Here is a 21,908-nt window from a genome sequence, read left to right as displayed (position 1 = left end):
TGCTAAGATCTACAGTAAAAATGAATCCTCTGTCCCTGAAAATTGTGGAGGAAAAAGAAATGCATGCAAGTTTTTCTGTTGCACCCCCAAACTGCAAGTGTTATGACCACAGTGCAGGATAAGTGGTTACTTAAGATGAAGAAGGCATTAAATTTATACAAGAAGATAGTTTGAGAGAGAGAGAGAGACCATGTTCATGTAACTTTTACTACATTATAATTGTTCTATTTTACTACTAGTTATTGTTGTTAATCACTTAATGTGCCTAACTTATAAATTAAGCTCTATTATAGGTATGTATGTATAGGAAAAAACATAGTAAATATAGAGCTCAGTGCTATCTGTGCCTTCAAGCATCCACAGGGGTCTTGGAACATAACCTCTGCAGATAAGGGGGGACCACTGTATTTAGAAATATCAATTTAACTGAATGTTGTTTTCCTCCAGGAAAGTTATATAAAAGCACTGTGTTAGTCTGGGTTCTTCAGAGAAATTGAACCAATAAAATATATATATATATAGAGAGAGAAAGATTATAGAAAACTGACTCACATTAATACAGGCTGAGAAGTTCCTGGATCTTTGGTTGACAAGCTGGAGACTCAGAGAACTAATGGTATAGTTCTAGTCTGGATGTGATGGCGTGAGAACCAGAGCTGATGGTCTAAATTCCAGTCTGAGTCTGAGTCTGAATCTGAAGGCAGGAGGAGACTGCTGTCCCAGTTGGAAAACAATCATGCAGAAAAGGAATTCTCACTCTGCCTTTGCATTCTCGTCAGGCCGTCAATGGATTAGATGAGGCCCACTAACACTGGGGGGGCAGTCTGCTTTACGCCGTCTACCAATTCAAATATTAGTCTCATCCAAAAACACCCTCACAGACACACTCAGAATGTCTGACCAAGTATCTGGGCAGTCCATGGCCCAGTCAAGTTGGCACAAAAAAATTAACCATCAAGAAGAGCTTTTTTGATGATCTTTTTCCCCTGAGCAATCCGGAAATGGCACAGATCTCTTTTGAATGTTAAGTGAGTAAATCTACAATCTTAACATAGATAGACAAGACGTCTATCACTTCAATCAGGGGTAACTCTGGAGAAAAACGGTAGCATTTTCAAATTCAGAGTTCCTGAAGGGTGTGATGACCGACTGACTTTCACATCTATAACCTTCCTGATTACATATATCCTGGCTCCAGATGTCTGATTTTATTTTCAACTTTACTTTGCCACATTTGAATAACCATCTAACAGATTACCTTGCACATAAATTTTATGAATATTGTTATAATTTGCATGAATAATGTTTATACTTCTGTGGTAGATTTTATTTCCCAACCTATAACTTTTGCCATAAATTCCTAAATGCAAAAGGAGAAATTAAGCGGCTTCTTGAGAGCACTTGCTATGTGTATAGACTTAGTCAAATCACTTATCTTTGCTTTTATCTACTTGTCAAAGTATATTAAAATAATGCATTAGGAGTGAATTTAGGGTGAACTGAAGATGTAGGATTATGAATAACCATGCTAGGGCATACTGATAATGAAATCATCTAAAAGCTGAAAAGGATAATTATATCACATTTTAAATGTACCTTGTAATGAAAATTAAACTATATGACTATTATACTCCTTTAAAAACTATTTTTATTTTTGTTAAACAAATAGATGTACATAGATTTAAGGGTCAAACAGATTTTCAAGGCTCATAATGAAAATTAGCACTTTATTGTCCTACTCAATATCCCAATGACAATTCCTGCTCCCAAAGGTATAATCATTGTCAAATCTTTTTAGCAAGTTCTCCTGATGTTCACCTCATATTTGTTCACTGACTTGCTTTTCTGCTTTAAAAAATTTATTAGTTTAGGTATTATTGACCATATTCACTATCTACCATAAAAATAAAATGAAGATAGAATACCTTTACCTAACAGACACGTTATTCAAAATTTTGGTTAAACCAAAAGTCTGTATTCCATTAACAGTTAATCTCTATTACAGGATATGATGATTACATTTTCTTTTGACCTCTTTGTTTTTTCCTGAAGTTCATAATTACTTTGTCGTTTTCTCACTTTTCCATGACCTATCACTATTTTATATCCCCAAATTATTTGCCAATGTAACAAAGTCAGGGACATTTTTTACATCAATACATTCAAAGACAGATAAACTAGCAGGTCATTTTCTTTCCCACATGCAGGTGTCCTTCTTGGAAACTTTCACCCATCTGTTCAAATCTAGCCTAAACTTGGTCTCTATGACCAAAATGTCCTTTTCATCATATCCTGAGAATTTCCTTAATTTTGTCATGTATTATATTTTAGGTTTCTTGAATACTGTGTATTCATCTTTGATGGTTTACTACCCCCTTTCTTTTTTTCTCTTTCTCTTTCTCTCTCTCGTCCTTCCTTCCTTCTTCTTGTTCTTGTTCTTGTTTTGGAGTAAAATTTCATGTAGCTTCCTGAGAAAATGTATATACAAGGTAATTTTTTTTTGAGATTTGGCAAGACTAAAATTTTCTGCCCTCATACATGATATATAGTGTGGAATTCTAGGGTGCAAATTATTTTCCCTGAATTTTTTCTGTTTTCTAGTTTTATTGGAATATATCTGACATATAACAATATATAATTTCAGGAATACAATGTGATGATTTGAGACACTTAGATATTGTTAAATGATTACTACAATAGAGTTAGTTAACACCTTTATCACCTCACATAGTTACTGTGTGTGTGTGTGTGCGCGTGTATGTGTGTGTATGTGGTGAGAACATTTAAGATTTATTCTTAGCAACTTTCAAGTATACAATACAGGTTTGTTAACTATAGTCACCATGCTGTACATTAAATCCTCAGGACTTATTTACTGTATACTTGAAGTTTGTACACTTGAACTAACATTACCCCATATTTTCCACTCCCCAACCCATGGCAAACATCATTACCCTCTATGAGTTCAGCTTTTTAAAATTCTACATATAAGTGATATCATACAGTATTTGCATTTTTCTGTCTTACATTTTACTTAGCATAATGCCCTGGAAGGATTTCCTTCTTTCTTAGGTTGAATAATAGCCATACATATATATATAGTGTATATATATATATATAGTGTATATATATATATGTATACCACATCTTCTTTGTTCATTCATTCATTTGGAGACAGACATGTAATTTTTTATATCTTGGCTATTGGGAATGGTGTGGTAATGAACATGGGAGTAGGGGTATTTCTTTAAGATACTGATTTCATTTCCTTTGAAATATACACAGAATTTGGATTGCTGGATTACACGGTAGTTCTATTTCTAGTTTTTTGAGGCACCTCCATACTGTTTTCCATAGTAGATATGCCAATTTACATTCCTACCAATACAAGGATTCCCTTTTCTCCATATCTTTACTAACACCTTTTATCTCTTGTCCTTTTTATATAGCCATATATAGGTGTAAAATGATATTTATTATGGTTTTGATTTGGATTTCCCTGATGATTAATGATGTTAAGGATCTTTTCAAGTACTGGTTGGGCATTTGTCTTCTTTGAAAAAATGTCTATTCAGGTCCTCTGCCCACTTTTTATTGGATTCTTTGGTATTTTGCTGTTGAGCTGTAAGAATTCCCTATATATTTTGATTATTAACCCCTTATCAGACAGATGTCTCGCAAATACTTTCTCCCATTCCATAGGTTGCCTTCTGATTTTATTGATCATTTCTTTTGCTGTGCAGAAGCTTTTTAGTTTGATGTAGTCCAACTTACTTACTTTTTCTTTTTTCCTTGTGCATTTAGTGTCATATCCAAACAATCGTTGCCAAGATCAATATCAAGGAGCTTTTCCCATGTTTTCTCCTAGTGGTTTCACTATTTCAGATCTTATGTTTAAGTCTATAATTGATTTCAAACTAATTTTTGTAAGTGGTGTCGGAAAGGCATTCAGTTTCACTCTTTTTGCGTGTAATTATTCACTTCCCAATATCATTTATGGAAGACTGTCATCTCTCCATTGGTGTTCTTGGCTTCCTTGTCAAATATTAGCTGAAGCTAAATGTGAGAATTTCTGGGCTCTAGATTCTCTTTTATATGGTCTGTTTCTATGCCAGTACCATACTGTTTTGATTAGAATAGTTTTGTAATATAGTTTGAAATCAGGAAGTGTGATGGTTCCAGCTTTGTTCTTTCTTAGAAATGCTTTGGCTCTCTGGGATCTTTTGTGGTTCCATGTGAATTTTATAATGAGTTTTTCTTTTTCAGTGAGAAAATGCCATTGGAATTTTGATAGGGATTGAATCTATAGATGGCTTTGTATATTATAGATATTTTTAGAATATTAATTCCTCTAATTCATAATTATAGGATAGCTTTCCATTTATTTTTGTCTTCTTCAATTCCATCAATGTCCTATAAATTCCAGTGTGCAGATATTTCACTTCCTTACTTAAATTTATTCCTAAGTATTTTTTGGATACTATTGTAAATGGGATTGTTTTCTTATATTCTTTTTTCAGATAGTTCATTGTTATGAAACGTCTAAAGAAATACAACTTATTTTTGTATATTAATTTTGTATACTGCAACTTTACTGGATTCATTTGTTAGGTCTAACATTTTTCTTGCCAGAGCTTTTAGTATTTTCTAAATATAAGGTCATATCATCTGAAAACAGAAACAATTTTACTTCTTTCTGTCTTATTTTGATGTCTCTTATTTTTTTCCCTTAATTGTTCTGGCTAGGACTTTCAACACTATGTTGAATAGGAGTGGTGACAGTGGGTACCCTTGTCTTGTTTCTGATCTTAGAGGAAAAGCTTTTAGCCTTTCACTACTGAGTATGATGTTACCTGTAGGCTTGTCATAGATGGCCTTTATTATGTTGAGGTATGTTCCTTCTATATTCAAATTGCTGAGTCTTTCTCATGAAAGGATGTTGAATTTTGTCAAATGCTTTTTCTACATCTATTGAGATGTTCATATAATCTTTGTTATTCATTCTATTAATGTGTTGCATCACCCTTGTTGCTCTGTGTATGTTGAGCCATCTTTGAATCCCAGGGATAAGTTTCACTTGATCACAGTGTATGATCCTTTTTTAATGTGCTGTTGAATTTGGTTTGCTAATATATTGTTGAGAATTTTTGCATCTATATTCATCTGGAATATTGGCCTGCAGTTTTCTTTTCTTGTAGTGTCCTTATGTGGCTTTTTGTGAAGGTAATGCTCGCCTTCTAAAATGAGTTTGGGGAGTGTTGCCCCCTCTTCAGTTTTTTTGGAAGAGTTCAGGAAGAATCGGCATTAGTTTTTCTTTAAATGTTTAGTAGAATTAACCACTGAAACCATCTGGTCGTGGGCCTTTCTTGGGAGGTTTTTGATTATTTAATCTCTGTACAGTAATTGGTCTGTCTACCTTTTCAATTTCTTCATGATTCGCTCTTAATAGGCTGCATGTGTCTAGAAATTTATCTACTTCTTTTAGATTATCCAATTTATTGATATATAACTGTTCACAGTAGTCTCTTATGATCTTTAGTATTTCTGTGATATCATTTGTAATGTATCCTCTTTCATTTCTGATGTTATTTGAGTCTTCTCTCTTTTTTTGCTTGGTTAGTTCTTATTATTTCCTTTCTTCTGCTAACATTAGGCTTAGTTTGTTCTTCCTTTTTTAATTTCTTGAGGTGTAAAGTTAAGTTTTTTATTTGAGATTTTTCTTTTGTTTGATGTAGGAATTTACCACTCTCAGATTTCCTTTTAGTACTGCTTTTGCTGCATCCCATAACTTTTGACATGTTAAGTTTCCATTTTCATTTATTTCAATATATTTTTTTATTTTCCTTTAGATTTCTTTCTGTACCCATGGTTGTTTAGAAGTGTGCTAATTTCCACATAATTGTGAGTTTTTCAGTTTTTGTATTGTTAATAATTTCTAGTTTCATTCTAGTTGGTATGATTTAAATCTTAAATTTGCTAAAACTTGTTTTGCTACTATTATTATCTATCCTAGAGAATGTTTGGGGTTCACTGGGAAGAATGTGTGTTCTGCTAACATTAGATGGAATGTTCTTTATATGTCTGTTAGTTTCACTTCATCTAAAATACAGTTGAAGTGCAACATTTCTGTATTGATTTCCTGTCTAAATGATCTATCCATTGTTGAAAGTAGGATATTGATTCCCCTTGATAACTCCACTATTATTGTTTTATTGTCTATTTTTCTTTTCAGATCTGTTAGTATTTGCTTAATATGCTTAGATCCTCTGATGCAGGATGCATATATGTTTATGACTGTTATATCTGCTTGATGTATTGACCCCTTTACCATTATATAATGAGCTTCTTTGTTTCTTATAGTTTTTGACTTAAAGTCTATTTTGTCTTATTTAAGTATAGCTACCTTTGCTCTCTTTAAGGTTTCTACTTGCATGGAATATCTTTTGTAATTCCTTCAGTTTGAGCCTATATGTGTCCTTAAAGCTGAAATCTCCTCTAGGTAACATACAGTTTTGTTTTGTTTTTTTTAATCCTTCAAGTACTCTATACTTTTTGATTGGAGAATTTAATCCATTTACATTTAGAGTAAATATTGAGATGTAAGGAGTTACTAATGTCATATTATTGTTTTCCAGCTTTTTGGTAGCTTCCTTGTTCCTTTCTTCCCTTCTTGCTGTCTTCCTTTGTGAATTCATGATTTTTCTTAGTGGTATGCTTTGATTTCCTTCTCATTATTTTTTGTATATCTACTGTCAGCTTTGTTTTGTGGTTACTATGAAGTTTTCATAAAACATCTTTTAAATACAACAGTCTATATTAGACAACAGCAACTTATTTGATCACATACAGTAACTTTATATTTTTATACCTTTTTAATTTTTTGATATCAGAATTTACCTCTTCTTATATTCTGTATTTGTTAACAACTTATAGTAGCTATAGTTTTTAATATTCCTCCTCCTTAATCTTTATACCATAGTTAAATGGTTAGCACACCATTATATTACAGAGTAAGAGTTTTTTAACCTGACTGTATACTTACCTTTAGCAGTGTTGTATATTTTCATACATTTTCATGTTAATAATTCATGTTCTTTAGTTTAGCTTGAAGAACTCCTTTCAGCATTTCTTGTAAGGCAGGTCTGGTGGTGATGAACCTCCTTAACTTTTGTTTGTTGGTAAATGTTTTTATATCTCCTTTCTTTCTGAAGGACAACTTTGCCAGATAAAGTATTCCTGGTTCGAAGTGTTTCTTCATTCAGGACTTTGAATATATCACCCCACTGTCTCCTGGGCTGTAAGATTTCTGCTGAGAAATTATCTAATAGCCTTAGAGGGTTTCCTTTGTAAGTAATAAGTTTATTTTCTCTTCCTGCTTTTAATACTCTCTCTTTGTCTCTTATTTTTGAGCTTTATCATAATGTGTCTTGGATAAGACTTCTTGAGTTGAATTTGGGAATCTATGAGCTTCAAGAATATGCATGGCCAAATCTCTCCCCATACTTTAGAAAGTTTTCAGCCATTAGTTTTTAAAATAAGTTTCCTGCCCCCTTCTCCCTCTTCTCTCTTTCTGGAACTCCAATAATTTGCAAATTGGTTCATCTGATTAGGGTATACCATAGGTTATGTAAGCTTTCATCAATCCTTTTCTTTATTTTTAATTTGTTCTCTGAATGGATAATTTCAAAGAGTCTGTCTTCCACTTCTTAGATTCTTTCTTTTGCTTGATCCATTTTGCTGCTGATACCCTCTATTGTATTTTTCATTTCATTCATTGTATTCTTTACCTCAGTATTTCTATTTTATGATTTTTTAATGATTTCTATCTGTTTATTGAACTTCTCATTTTGTTTATGAATGTTTACTGATTTCACTGAATTGTGTTTCTGTTTTCTTGTAGCTCACTGGGCTTCCTTAAAACAGTTATTTTGAATTCTTTATTGGGTATTTTGCAGATCTCCATGTCTTTGGGGTCAATTACTGGAAGATTACTGTAATACTTTTGTGGTGTCATGTTTCCTTGCTTTTTCACTCTTTGAAGTCTTGAGTTGTTTACTTAACATTTTAAGTAGAAGTCACTTCCTCCAATCTTTACTGACTTTGGAAAAGAATTACCTTCTATCAGCTCTACTAGAGATCCTGAGGCTTTCTCAGACACTCGTTAGATATGCTTGTTCCACACTTCTTGCTCCCTCTTGTGGCAGGATTATTAAGCTTATACGCTTTCTCTCCATTCTCCTGCACAGCAGGCCAATTACTGACAGCCTCCTTTTTGTTTACCCAAAGGCAGTGTTAAATGCTCAAGTTTGCGGTTGCTTCCTGGCCCACAGATTCTGTCCAGCTTTCTGCATATGCTCACTAACTGTCAGCCAAAGCTCACCCTTGCTACTCTCAGGAGCAGTATAGGGGGCTGGTCACAAGGTAGGGATGTATGAGTGTGGCACACAGTGTGCTGTGGGTGCCCATGTGCCAGTTGGGGGGATCCATGGGTAAGGCATCCCAGCAGCTATGGGGTGGGCCTCCTGATGGAGTCCATGGTGCAATTTAGTAGAATCCATGTTCCTCTGATGCATTTGGAGCCCAAGCTGCTGTTCTCCCAGCTGCTTACCATCTCTCAGTGATGCAGCTCATGACTCAGTACTCTGGAGGGAGGGAAAGAGAAATGGGCCTCAATCTTCTGAAGTGTGAAATGTGAAACTACGTTGCCCCATCTTTCCATTGTGAAAATCTTGTCTTTACCCTCAGTCTCCTCAAGTGTAAAATGTGAAACTATGTTGCCCCATCATTCCATTGTGAAAATCTTCCCTTTACCCTCAAGCTTCTGAAGTGTGAAACCTGAAAATATGTTGCCCATCTTTCCACTGACAGAGCTTGGAACTTATTGAGCCACATTAGTCTAGAAACTTGTGGTTTGCCATCAGTTCTGATAATTTTTATTTTATTTCTTTCTCTAGAAGTATTATTATCTTGGGCCTCTTTGGATGGCTACTACTGTTTTCTTCTTTCTCTTTCTCTGGCCACTTTTGTTATTTTCTGGAAAACTTCTTTAGCTTTGTCTTCCAAATAGTTACTATACTTTTTATTTATGTGATCACACTTTAATTTTTTAAGCTTCTTTTTTGATTGCTAGAGAGTTTTTTTCAACATCCTGTTATTATTTCTTCTTATTTCTCTGGGGCCAGTAATTATAGGTTTCCTTTTTTGAAGATTTCCTTAGTTACCTGAAAATGTTGTTTCCTCACTGCTTATTTATTTTTCTTTCATGTTAGAAATGGTCCATACATCTTTGGGTAGTCTTGGTTTTCTGTTTCTAGTATTACTGACACCAAAAAGCTTATTGAAACTTTATGTGTATGGACAGAGTGGAGTTTAGGAAGTGCTTGTAAAGTGGTAAGATTTGGGTCTTGATAATGGGCATTACTGTCTATACCTAAAATTATTTTTCTCTTGAGTTCAACACGTTTTCCAGAGAAAAATTATTCAATACTTAGTCAGGGAAGGAGTTTTAATACCTCACTGTTCAGTATACAGGCTTTCATTTAATCTCTCCTTTGAATATAGTGATCCCACCTTCAGTTAACATCACTGAATACAAAATCTCTCTGGGTTTACTCTATAAAAAGTAAGTCTCAGTCTTCAGACATGTATGGTGAAGTTAATACCTGGCCATATGGTGCGGGAGGAAAATTAAAGGTATCATTGATTCTTACACAGACTCTGCACCAAACCTTGTATTCCAATTGCACCTGCATCCCACTTTCAGGGATACCTGTTATTTGTATCCCATGTTTTTTTCTTTTTTTTTTTCCATTTTCATTTTTCTGAAGTATATCCTTAAATAACCTCCTCGTAATGTATAGATATGAAATAAAACTTCTGAATCTTTATGTATGTGAAAATGTATTAATTTTGCTCTCATCCTGAGTTGACAGTTTAGCTAGGAACATAATTCTAGGCTTGAAAATCATGTTTTTCTTGATAAATGTGAGAAAGCATCACTCTGTTGTCTTCTAGCATGTCGTATTATTGACTGGAAATCTGATACTAGTGAGAAAACTTTGTTATCTATTCCATACTTAGTCAATGCTTTTATTATTTTCCTATTAACTTGATGTTCTGGAATTTTACACTTATATACTATTGAACATTATGAATTTCAACCCAGCAGTAATCTTTCCTCTAACAGCCCCAACAGAAGCCTGGTTTCACTCAGATAACTACTCCTCCTCCACACAGCCTGTGTGATTCAATTAAACTTGCTTCATTTCTACTCTAGGAATGATCTTTAATTAATTCTAATCTTGTAATATGATCTCATCCCCCTTGTTAGTGATTGTTTTAGGAATGGGCAAGGGACCCAATTCTGGACAAGGGGAGAGTTGCTGGACGCTTTTGGGAGAGTTCTTTATTGCCCTTAAGAGAGAATTATTGGGGGGTTGTTTCTCTCTTTCCTTCTGGAAATAGAAAAGAAAGAATACTGCATCACTTGCTTCTGTCATTCACTTCTGACAATGAGGAAAGCTATCTCTAAAACAAAGCTAACCCACAAAGGAGTGAAAAACAAAGAGAACAGCATTCAAATAAAACTGAAGCCTGATCATACTAGGCTTGGCATCTGCTTTGCTTTTATGTGACCCAATACAATTTCTTATTGTTTAAGAACAGTTTCTGTTGGTTTTTTGTTACTCAAAGCCAAAAGTGTCTTAACTGATAGTAAGCTGTAGAAAAGTCTTTTATCTTTCATTCTTGAGTCACCTGGACCGAGTGGGAAATCTGGACAGGGAGTAGGATCGTCCTCCCGTGGTGCAGTGCAGTAGTCAGACTTTCAGTTTAACCAACAGCATCACTTCTACCCTCTTTGTTCCTTCCAGTTCTAACCCTTGTGCCCCTTTAGGTGTCATATACAACACAGTATTATCTTGGGATCTGGAGACAGAGTACACAGCTCTGCCACTTCTTAGCTAGGTAATACTTCTATGTTATTAAATGGTTTTGTGCTTTAGTTTACTTATATTCAAAATGGAAATATCATGATATCTACTGCAGAGAACAGGTCTGTTAAATGAGTTACTATATGTAAAGTGTTTGGCACATAGAAAGTGCTATTTAATTACTAGCTACTAAGAAATTACTCCAAATCTACTTTCCTCTTCATTTTTAGCAAAAGAACCCTATCTTCTTCAAGATGTTCAGTTAGAAGTACTAATTTTCTGAGATTACTTTCGAGCTAGACTTGGCTTTGTAATACAGTTCAGACCAATAAAATGAAAGCAGAGAACTACTGAATGAGGCTTTGAAAGAATCTTAACTGTTTCCCTTCAAAAGCCAGAATGTATCTTTTCTTCTTGTCCCATCCCCTAGTTCATATCTAGAAGGAGACATGATGTTTGGATGTACGAGAGCCATCTTGCAATCATAAGAGCAAAATCCACGCACTTTGGAATGTAGATGGAAAGGAGAAGGAGCCATTGCTGATGACTTCCATGAGAGGTATATCAACCTTGAAATTCCTGGAATCCTTACTTTGTGAGGAGGAAAACACTTGTTTTTGTTAAGCACTGTATTAGGAAATCCTAATTGCTACCCAAGGGACCTTCCAGGCAAGGTGGTGTACTCTTCTTGCCTTTTGAAATCTTAGTTTAGGGAGGTTATTTTCTTATTCTGCTTTATACTTCAATAGATTTCCATCCTCTTTCCACATGTTAGAAATTCTTTAGTTATCTGCAAATAATTCCAATGACTTCTAACCATCCTCCTTACCTTTAAGGCTTACTCCTTTTCTTTCCTTGTATTTTCTTCTCTAGATGAAAAGGACTTAAGAACAGTAATACCTAACCTGGGGACTGTGAATTTTAATGCTTTTAGAGGCCATGGGCAATGTAAAAAAAAAAAAGTGAAGTATCCAGATATAAAATACAGAGATTGATAAGGACAGTGGAGACATGGAGTGTGTACTTCTCTGTTAAAGATGCTTAAATACAATTAAAATAAATATTTTATCATTCAAAGAATATATACCTGTAGACCCAAAATGCCTATAGACTGCAATTCTGTAAACTCTGAATCTGATTTAAAGACATATATAAATGTAATAGAACTCTCATACTTACTGAGCTGTAATGCACATTTTCAGTAACAAAAAAACAATATACAATTAAGACCTTTTAAATTTAAAGTGTATTTAGCTAAAATACTTCCATTTGTTTTCTCCGAAATAGTTTTCCCTTTTTTAAATTTTGGCTGCTACAGAAGAAATGTAGTGACTCTAATATTACACCCAATGGGTAAAACGAACAAAAATCCTCTTTGTGGGGATTGCTGTGGCTTCGGAAGAAAACCAACTGTAGGCAAAAATCTAAGATAGCAAAATGTGTAACTCCCACTCGTATTCCTCCTCAGCCTCTTTCTTCTTGGCTTAATATATATGTTGAGGAACTGCATTATAGTAATGGCTTTGAGGCTTATAGAACACTTTAAAACCCTTGCTAACAGAGCAGTTGTTACTAACGATACCCAGTTTCCACTCATAAACCACCAAACCGCTGGTCTGTACCCTGCCCTCCTATAAGACTGCACCTGGATGGAACCAAGCAGAGGCCAGGCCTGTGTAGCTCCTATCTCCTACAGAGATAGAGATGAGTGGACTGCAGTCACAAGAAGGACCAGCTGTGGATGTCCTGATGATTGGTCAGTCCTTTGGTCCTACAGACCTACATCTGCACAGATAAAAGTTTTGCCAGCAAGGAGACTGAGGTTCAGATTGGAAAAGTGTACTTCTAGCTCACACAGTAAGAGGAGAGCTGGAATTCCACCCAGGCACTGCGTGGTTAGAAAGCTGATGGAGTTTTCCTAATGTCACTCAAGCTTTTCTAATAGGAGACAGTTGAGAAACCTGGACTCTTAAACAAATAGACAGTAGACTGGACTTTGATAATCAGAAAACCAGGATTCTACTCTAGACTCATCAACTTGGAGAAGCAGCCTCAGTGTTCACACTGGTAATCATTTAAAATTTTTCAGGTTTCAAATTCTAGGCTTCCATAATATTTGTTTTAAGTGCTACGTCTTAAGAGTGCTAATTCCTAAATAGTAGGAACTTTGTCTAAATATTTGATTTATGTCGTGGTTATACACCTAAAGAAGCCTTGAAAATGTTCTTGATAATGCTGACTGTTTGTGAGAGTTTAAATGTATTTTCCTTACTACCTTTTCATCTCTACTTTAATATGTTGAGGAACTCTGTGTAGGAAGGACTCAAACAACCATAACTTTGGAACAAGTTTCATTGAGAAGTCCCCATCCAGATGTCTGAATAAAGAGAACATGAACTTTTATCATGTTTTTGGCATCTGTGGGAAATAGAGTCCTCGTTTAATTTAGTATAGAGAATATAGTCTCTTAGGATTTTCATTAAATAGATAGATGCTTGTAAGAATATTTGGCAGTAGGAAGTTTTGAAATACCCAGGATCACTAGAAAACTTAGTTCATAACTTCAGTCTAAGGGAGTTTGGACATAGAAAATAAAATTTTATTTACATATTCCCTTGATAAAATAAAATTTGAATTTCCAAAGACCAAAGTAGATATGATGAAAAATAGTTTTGTGTGTCAATTATGCATATTCTAGAAGAGTTTTTGACTTAACTTTTAACCGCCCTTTTCCTCGTAAAAGTCTGCTCTGTCACACTGTTACACAACATCCTGTTTCCCTATTTTCCCAGACTGGCAGGAAATTGTCCACTATTGATAACTGAAATGGGGAAATATTTCTCACTGATCATCTTCTTTGATCGAAACTGAACCTCATCAGCATGAACTACTCAGACAAGACTATTAGGAAATAGAGTCATTTCCTATTTTTTTTCATGATGAGGTAAAAATATCTCTTCCAATGAAATATAACAAAACCCAAACTTTCATATTTAAGATATCACCGCAGTGTTTGAATTCTCATGTCTCATCAATCAGTAAATAAATTTATAATGTGTGTCTGCTATGTACTTAGCCATCTTTCTCAGGAATAGCTTTGCTCCTTGGACAACTAGCCAAAAATTAGACCTGGTCACAGTCTAGTTTTTTCTTACCACAATGGCAGAAATGCTACAAAAATAAGAGTTTCATTTAAGTTGAAAGCAAGTAACTTTGTGAGGGCCCATCATTTATAGTCTGATGTTAATTATGACAATCATTGTTTTATATTTTTATAACTAGAGGAACTGAAAACACTAAAAGGAGTAAAAAATAAGAGAAGGAAAATTAATTTTGGATTTTCAACATTAAGCAGGTGGTGCTGGTTTAGCTAAAAATGTAGGATTTGGACCTACAGTTCACTGATTGATTCATCCATTTATGTATACAATCAAATATGCTTCCTCAGTATTTGTTATGTGCCACCCTCTCTTCTAAAGGCTGGAGATAGAAAGACAAATTGTAGCCAGAAACAAGATGACAATATTTAATAACTATGTTCTGGGAAGGGAGATGATTCTTAAGATGGGAAGAACAGAGAGCTGAGAGAAAGGGAGCCTGCGTTAAATTTTGATTACTCACATTTGGCCCTAGGCCAGCCCTGCTTTCCTTCATTATGACACTTCAGCAAGAGTAAACAAAAGCAAATGTGTAGATTAGAGCAAAAACAAACAAACAAACCCATATCTTTCAACCTTTTGCTGACAACTGTTATTTCTGTATGTGAGTACTTCTATAGTTTCAATAAAACCATCTGATTGCAGTAACAGTTTATTTGGCCATCTCTGTGACCTAAAACATGTATTAATTTTTCCTTTAGTATAGCTACAGGTTTATGGTTCACCACGTGGTAAATGATATGGAAGGTTCACCCTACTCAAGTAAATAACAATATAAAATATCAATAAACACAGAAAATGATGAAAATATTGATTTTAATTAAATGAATGCCTCAGTGATTTTTCCTCACTCTCATTCTCCTCATATTTATTTAAGCCTACTAAGGTTTCTTTTTTAACAATGTGGAACAATTTTGCAGTAGAAGATTAGATTATGCCATAGTTTTTATACAAATATAACACAGAAAGAAGCCTTCTTTAAGTCAGCTTTTTAAAAGACGTATTCTGTGTACCTGGTTTTCCTTCTTCTGTCATAGTTAATCATTTATTATGATATGCAGAAGACAAAGGGTCTCTTGGGCTCTGGGAAATAGGAAGTAACAGATTTCTTGAGATCACTGCAGCACAACAGTTTGCTACACATTAACTTAAGCATAATTATGCTCAGTTAAGAGTAAAAAATGCACATTTTATTTCTAATACAAATATCTGTATCTTGTTTATGAAGAGACTGGTGAGAATTATTAGCTACTATGTAAATATGTAACCTAAGTAAGAAATACTTCAGTGGAAATATTACTCATTAATGGGTCATTATGGGTTGAATTGTGCCTCTCTCAAATTCATGTGTTGAAATCCTAACCTCCAGTACTTCAGAATGTGACCTTATTTGGAGATAGAATCTTTACAGAGGTAATCAGGTTAAAATGAGGTCATTAGGGTTGGCACTAATCCAACATGACTGGTGTCCTTTTAAAAAGGGGAAATTTGGGGACGGATACACACACAGGGAGAACACCATGTGAAGATGAAGGCAGAGATTGAGGTAATGCTTTCACAAATCAAACAATTTCAAAGATTCCCAGCAAAATACCAAAAGCTAACAGAGAGGAATGAACAGATTCTTCCCTACAGCCCTCAGAAGGAACCAATCCTTATGACACCTTGATCTGGATGTCTAGCCTTCAGAACTGTGACACAATAAATTGTTTAAGCCATCCAGTTTATGGTACTTCATTATGGCAACTCTAGCAGACTAAAAATCTATACCACTGATCTTCAAAATATTGCCATCTGCTATGTTTATTGTTCACCAAATGGCTTCTGTTTAGCTTTGTAACTCCCTGTGGCTACTAGAATTATCATAACAATAAATGATAGTAAACAGCTAATTTTTTGAGCACTTACTGCAGGCATCTCAAGCTCTGTTTTGATCATTTCTGACACGGTGAGATGAATGGGCAGTGAAGAAAAAATATTTCTTCACATCTAAAGCATAATTTTATTACTTTATTAAACATTAATTATTAACATTAAGTGTCTTATTAAGCCACTGAGAGTTTGGGGATGGGATTAAAGAAGTTTATATTACTATCACTAATACAGAAGTTGTTACCTTGAAGTGAGGTGCTGCTCTAACCAAATCTGAAAATATAAAGTCCTAGAGTAGATGGCAGATGATGGGAAAACTGATACTTAAGTCTGGGACTAGGGCAAAATCTTTGCTAAAGACCACTGTCTACTCTAACGTAGAAGGAAGATTATTTACCTACTAATGATTTCTAGTGAGATGCTGAAATGTTTCATAGCCCTAGTCTGTGTTGACTATTAACTCCAGTTCAAAAAGCATTACAAAGGCGACATGAGCTCCAGGAAGAGTGAGTCAGCTTGCAAGGAGAAATGAAAGACAGTCCATACATTCAAGGTCTTTCAAGGCTGGAAAGTCCTACTGCTTGTAGAGATTGAACTAAAAAGACTGAGTGACAAGACACACTAAAAAGAAAAAAAGTTTGCCAGTTGAATAAAGTTATCTCAGGGCAAAGATCAGAGTAGGATGTGGTTTAACCCCAATTGTTCAAAGAATCTAATGATAGCTACTATTAACCTGAGTGGGGAAAAGGCATGACGGTAGAGGAAAGAGCCATATAAAATAAATTTGAATATTATTTTTAGGTAGCAACTTAGAATATAATTACTGTGTAACACAAAAGTAGATGAAGCAAATAGGTCAAAAAAACTACAAAGTTTTTAAGGGGATTGTATTGTCAAGGAAACCAAAAGTACACTCTTGAAAAAATATCTTTAAATTCAAATTCACTAACATCAATTTTTATACTCTCATATACAGAAAGCAGCTTTGGAATGCCTCTTCCAAGGATATCGTGCTCTCCAAACTCTTCAGATGTGGCTAGGAGAACAGCAACAAGAAAGAGGCTCCAAGGGGTCATAACCAGAGACTACAGGGAAGAAAGGACAAGATAATTCTTCCCAGAGTGTAGAATCAAGGTAGGGGCAGTCCAGCAACCTTTTCCTCCCTACCTTACCCCTACCTTGGGTGTGAGACTTTTACAGTATCTGTGTAGTGGTATTTTGAACCACTAAAGAACACTGACTGTGTATCTTCTATTCTTCCCCTTCCTAAGAATATTTGTTGCAGATATCCTGTATTTGGAGGTGAGCTGAGACTGCAGAAAACTTCTCCTTTTGGTTCTTAGGTCACCTGACCATGAGAAGCCACATAAGGACCTGATGGAGAGGACAGGGATTCCGGATCCTGAGATGGATGCAGTGAGTGGAGGAGCAGTGGCTTATTTCCTTTTGGTAGGAGGCAGATGTGAGTTTTTTTGATTTATGAGAGGAAGAAGGAGACAGATATTTTGTTGATCAGAATTTGGACGGTAGCTGATACTGTGTTATGCATTCAACACACTCTTTTCTCTTCCTGGGCACATAAGACAACTGCACGTGTTATTTTCCCTTCAGATTGGGTTGGGGGCCATGTGACTTAGTTCAGGTCAATGGAATGTAGGCAGAAACAATGTAAAACATTTTTAGACCCACCATTTAAAACAATACTGAACGCCTCCTTATTCCCGTATAACCCTTCAGTGTTAATCTTGTACATTTTTTTTTTCAGATGTACTGAAAAACAGGAGCATCCTTGGTCCCTGAGTCACCACTTAGAGAGGAGCTGCCCAGGAGAGCTGCCTGACCCACACTGAACTGTTAACTTGAGTGAAAAACAGAGATTCCAAAGTCCATTTGTTACTCTGCATAGCCAACCCTATCCCACCTGAAATAGACATCTTAGAGACATTGCAGCCCATGCTGGGCCAAATTCTATTCAATAGTTTGCAATCATGGGGGGAGACTATGGCAGTTTAATCCAAAATACAGCTAGGCTTTGCACCCTAATTTGACAATCCAACAAAAGCACCATCTCCCAAATTACCCTGGGAATAACTGTTCCAGTGTGCAGTTTCTCTGTTCACCAAAGCTAATCTTTCTTCAAGGATTATTAGACAGAAAGAATGCTATAATTTCTATAGGAATCACTAGTAGATTTTAAAAGATGTTTTATAGTGTAGCAGAAAGAGTTTTATATGGTTCACTTACATCATTTGATGTATCTCTGAGCATCAGTCTTTCCAGTTTCCATGAGTTCCTCTCTACATTTCCATAAATAGGGATCAGCCTCACTGGCTCTCCTTCTATCTTCCCAGATTCTGAAATGAAGATTTGGATACAGATATCAAAGACAATACAGTTAAAGAAAATCATCAACTCTTACTTCTCTTTGATGGCACCTGGTTTATGGTCCCATTTCCTTACTTTCCCATGGCATTTTCTATGACACATGAAAAGTAAAAAGAAGGAGCTAAAAATAGTTCAAAAATTAGAACAGTTCAGGTCAATGGAATGTAAGCAGAATAAATGCAAAACACTTTTAGACCCACCTAGTGACAAGTCTAGCATTTGGGCAAATAGTTCAGTCTCACTACTATCCTTGCCCTCCAGTGGTTCTAGACTGGACATATCATATGCTCATTTTTCTTTTGGAATCTTTGTCCTTATTTTTCAACTGATTTATGAGACTTTTTGTAAATGATGACAGGGAAGCCTTTTTCATATACATTATGTTTTTTCTCATTTGCCTTTTTCTTTTTGACTGTTCTCGTGGTTTTGGTTTTTCTTTGTGTTTTTGTATGAAAGGTCTTACCTACTCCAAGATTATAAAAACAGCCACCTATTTTCCATCTAACTATGTTTATTTCTTCAATTTTTAAAAATTTAAATCTTTGATCCATCAGGACTTAATTTTTGTATAAAACATGAGATAGAATTCCAGTCTTTTTTTTTTTCAAATGGCTAAGTGGTCGTTCTGACAATGTATTTTGAGTAAAACAGTTTTGTCTGTTTTCCTGTTGATTTAATATTTCCCGTTAAATCCCCATTTGTACTTGTTCCTATATCTCAAGTCTCTATTCATTCATCCTTCTTTATTTAAAAATATTTTTTCATGTAGATTACATTTTCCTGGTTTTCTTCTTACTGATTTAATTTTCTTCATGTCATTGATGTTTTTTCATATCCCTTAGATGTTGGTGTTCCCAGTATTTTGTACTTTGTTGATTTTCCTTCTCATTTTTTATATTCCTCCAAGATGTTCTCATCTATTTACAGGCTTTCAAATAATATTCAGTTGGAAAGGACTCCAAAATTCTACCTCCTTGTCTGGGCTCTCTCGGGAACACCAGAAGAATCACCTACCTTGTGTCTCTCTCACTTTATCCTACATTCATCCCAAATGCTGCCTGTCTAAAATGGAAGCTCATCATTCCTACTGAGTCCCTCCTCCTCAGCCTAAATCTGTTTTCCTTGTTGCCTCTCAATTCTCTCAAAAGCAACACTGCCCCTCCAATTGCTCAAAATGTGAAATTCAGATTCATACTTTCTGATTCATAAATAAAGTCCTCTTGTAACCCCCTTTTCCTAATTTTCATGTTAACTCCAATAAACATTTCTCACATACACATTCTACCTTCATCCATTAATTTGGGAGTCACCTCTTGTTTAGATCATGACAAAAGCATCTGTACTGGTTTCTCTTTTTTCAATATCTGCACTTTTATGTACACATCCTTTAGATGGTTTCCAAAGATATAATTTAAACCCACATATGATCATGGCACCTCCTTACTTAAAAGCATTATGTTTCCACACTACCAGATTGCTTAGTATTTTAATATTCTTCTTCAATGTATCTTTGAAGATCCTAACTGCAGTCTTGTCTTGCACTACAAACCCTGTGTAACAGCTATTATAGGTTTCTCACTATACAGCGAATGTGCTGTATGCTTTCACACCTCCAAATACTTGCCTTCAATCCACTATTCCTTCTTTGTCTGCCTAACACATGCATGTGCATTCTTCATAACTTATCTGCTAGTTTTCTTCTGCCTTCCCAGGTATTCCATTTTTGTCCTCACTTAAAAACAAACTTTCGTAATAACATCTATCACAAAGCATCAAAGTTACTTATTTGAGTAATTGTGCTTGAGGAGAGTTCTTTTCTTATTCATAGTGTTATCCACAGCCCTAGCAAGGTGCATGCCATAAAGTTAAGTGTTCAAAAATTGTCTCTCAAATTGAATTCAAACTGGGAAGAAAATATCTAGTAACATTGGATCTTTTTTTTTAACATAACAGCATACATTCCATTTACCCCATCTGAATGGATTTTTTTGGGATGAATTATCTCTTTATTATTGATTATAGTCCATGGTGGGGGAGTAATTCCAGGTTTCTCTCTCTCACAACTTGAGATAATGGATCCAGTTCCTTCTCTTTGCTTTTTGGAACATCCTGGGAAGGGAATGTGAATAATACAAAGATCAGATTGAATGATATGAGGAACAGAATTACTTGTACAGTGATTGGCATCTCATCACCACCAACAGCAGCAGTAGTATTAGCAGTCTAACTAGGGTGTGAGGCTGAGCTTGACTGCTTCTTACTTCTTGATCATGCAAAGCTTCTTCTGTTGCGATTTAAATGTCACATTTTCAATGAGGTGAACTTGACTAATCCATTTGAAATGACAACCTCTGCATATTCCTGATCCTTCTACTTTACTCTACTTTTTACAAATTTCCATAGAACTTACTATCTTGTAACATAGTACATAATTTATTTGTTAATAATTTATCCACTCCAGATGTTTTTTGTTAACTATTCGTATGGTATACCTTTTCTCCATCTATTTGCTTTCAGTCTATCTGTGTCTTTGTATTTAAAGTATGTCTCTCATAGATAAGATATAATTGGAGCATGCTTTTCCTTTATGCTGACAATTTCTGCTTTTTAGTGGAAAGTTTATGCCATTAAAATTTAATACAATTATTGATGTGGTTGGATTTGAGTCTACCATTTTATTATTTGTTTTCTCTTTGGCTCTTCTGTTTTTTGCTCTCTTGTTACTGATTTCTGCCACCTTTTGGACTATTTGAATACCTTTAAGGATTGTAGTTATGACTCTGTTTATTTCAAGTGTTTACCCTAGGGATTAAAATACACATTCTTATCTATTCACAGTCTACTTAGAAATCATATTGTGCTACTTCACAGAAAATATGTATAGGAATACACATTGGAATCATATAGGTCTATCAATCACCCAAATCCTGTATAATTATTACATACATTACATCAACATACAGTACAATCCCCACAAGAAAATATGACAGTTTTTGCTTTAATCCATCTTATCAACTTCAAAGAAACTAAATAAAAAATAAAAGTCTCTTGTATTTATCTAGATATACACCATTTTGATGCTCTTCAGTCCTTCCTGAAAATGTAAGCTTTTGTCTGTAATTTCCTTTCTTACTGAACAGCTACCATTTCTTTATAATGCAGATGTGTTAGTAACAGACTTCTGTAGTTTTATTTGAAAATATTTTTATTTCTTTTTCATTCTGGGAAAAAAAATGTGTCCATTGGATACAGAATTCTAAATTGATCATAGTTTTTTGTATTTAAAAATTTAAATATATAGTTCCACTGCCTTTTAATCTTTATGTTTTCTAATGAGAAGCCAGAGAGCATTCAAACTGTTGTTCCCTCCATGTAATGTGTCATTGTTTTCCTGCTGCTTTCAAGATTTTCTATTTGTTGTTGGCTTTCAGAATATTTTTATTTATTTTCATACTGCTTTGAGCTACCTGAGCCTGTAAATGTATGGGTTTCACAAAACTGAGGAAATTTTTCGTCATTATTTATTAAAATATTTTATCTGTTCTGTTGTTTTTTCTCCCTA

At 34.8% G+C, this 21,908-nt stretch overlaps 1 protein-coding gene and 1 long non-coding RNA gene across 4 annotated transcripts in view; both read right to left on the bottom strand.

The window, feature by feature from the left end:
* Window positions 1-21,908, bottom strand: part of ZFPM2 (zinc finger protein, FOG family member 2) — a 499,131-nt gene that overhangs the window by 434,393 nt on the left and 42,830 nt on the right. For all 3 annotated transcript variants that reach the window (XM_072949600.1, XM_072949601.1, XM_072949599.1), the window contains one exon: window positions 18,206-18,315. In XM_072949600.1, the coding sequence (XP_072805701.1) occupies window positions 18,206-18,229 (24 nt within the window). In that variant the 5' untranslated portion in view covers window positions 18,230-18,315. The remainder of the gene's footprint in view (window positions 1-18,205; window positions 18,316-21,908) is intronic.
* Window positions 1,632-7,123, bottom strand: LOC140689266 (uncharacterized). Its single transcript, XR_012064144.1, has 2 exons — window positions 7,043-7,123; window positions 1,632-2,468 (listed from the first exon to the last, which is right to left on the bottom strand). It is a non-coding gene; the product is annotated as an uncharacterized lncRNA (long non-coding RNA).

The sequence above is a fragment of the Vicugna pacos genome, chromosome 25 (genome assembly GCF_048564905.1).
Source record: "Vicugna pacos chromosome 25, VicPac4, whole genome shotgun sequence".
Classification (NCBI taxonomy): domain Eukaryota; kingdom Metazoa; phylum Chordata; class Mammalia; order Artiodactyla; family Camelidae; genus Vicugna; species Vicugna pacos.
The sequence above is the reverse complement of the archived record's forward strand: the minus strand, read 5'-3'. Positions and strand labels throughout refer to the sequence as shown.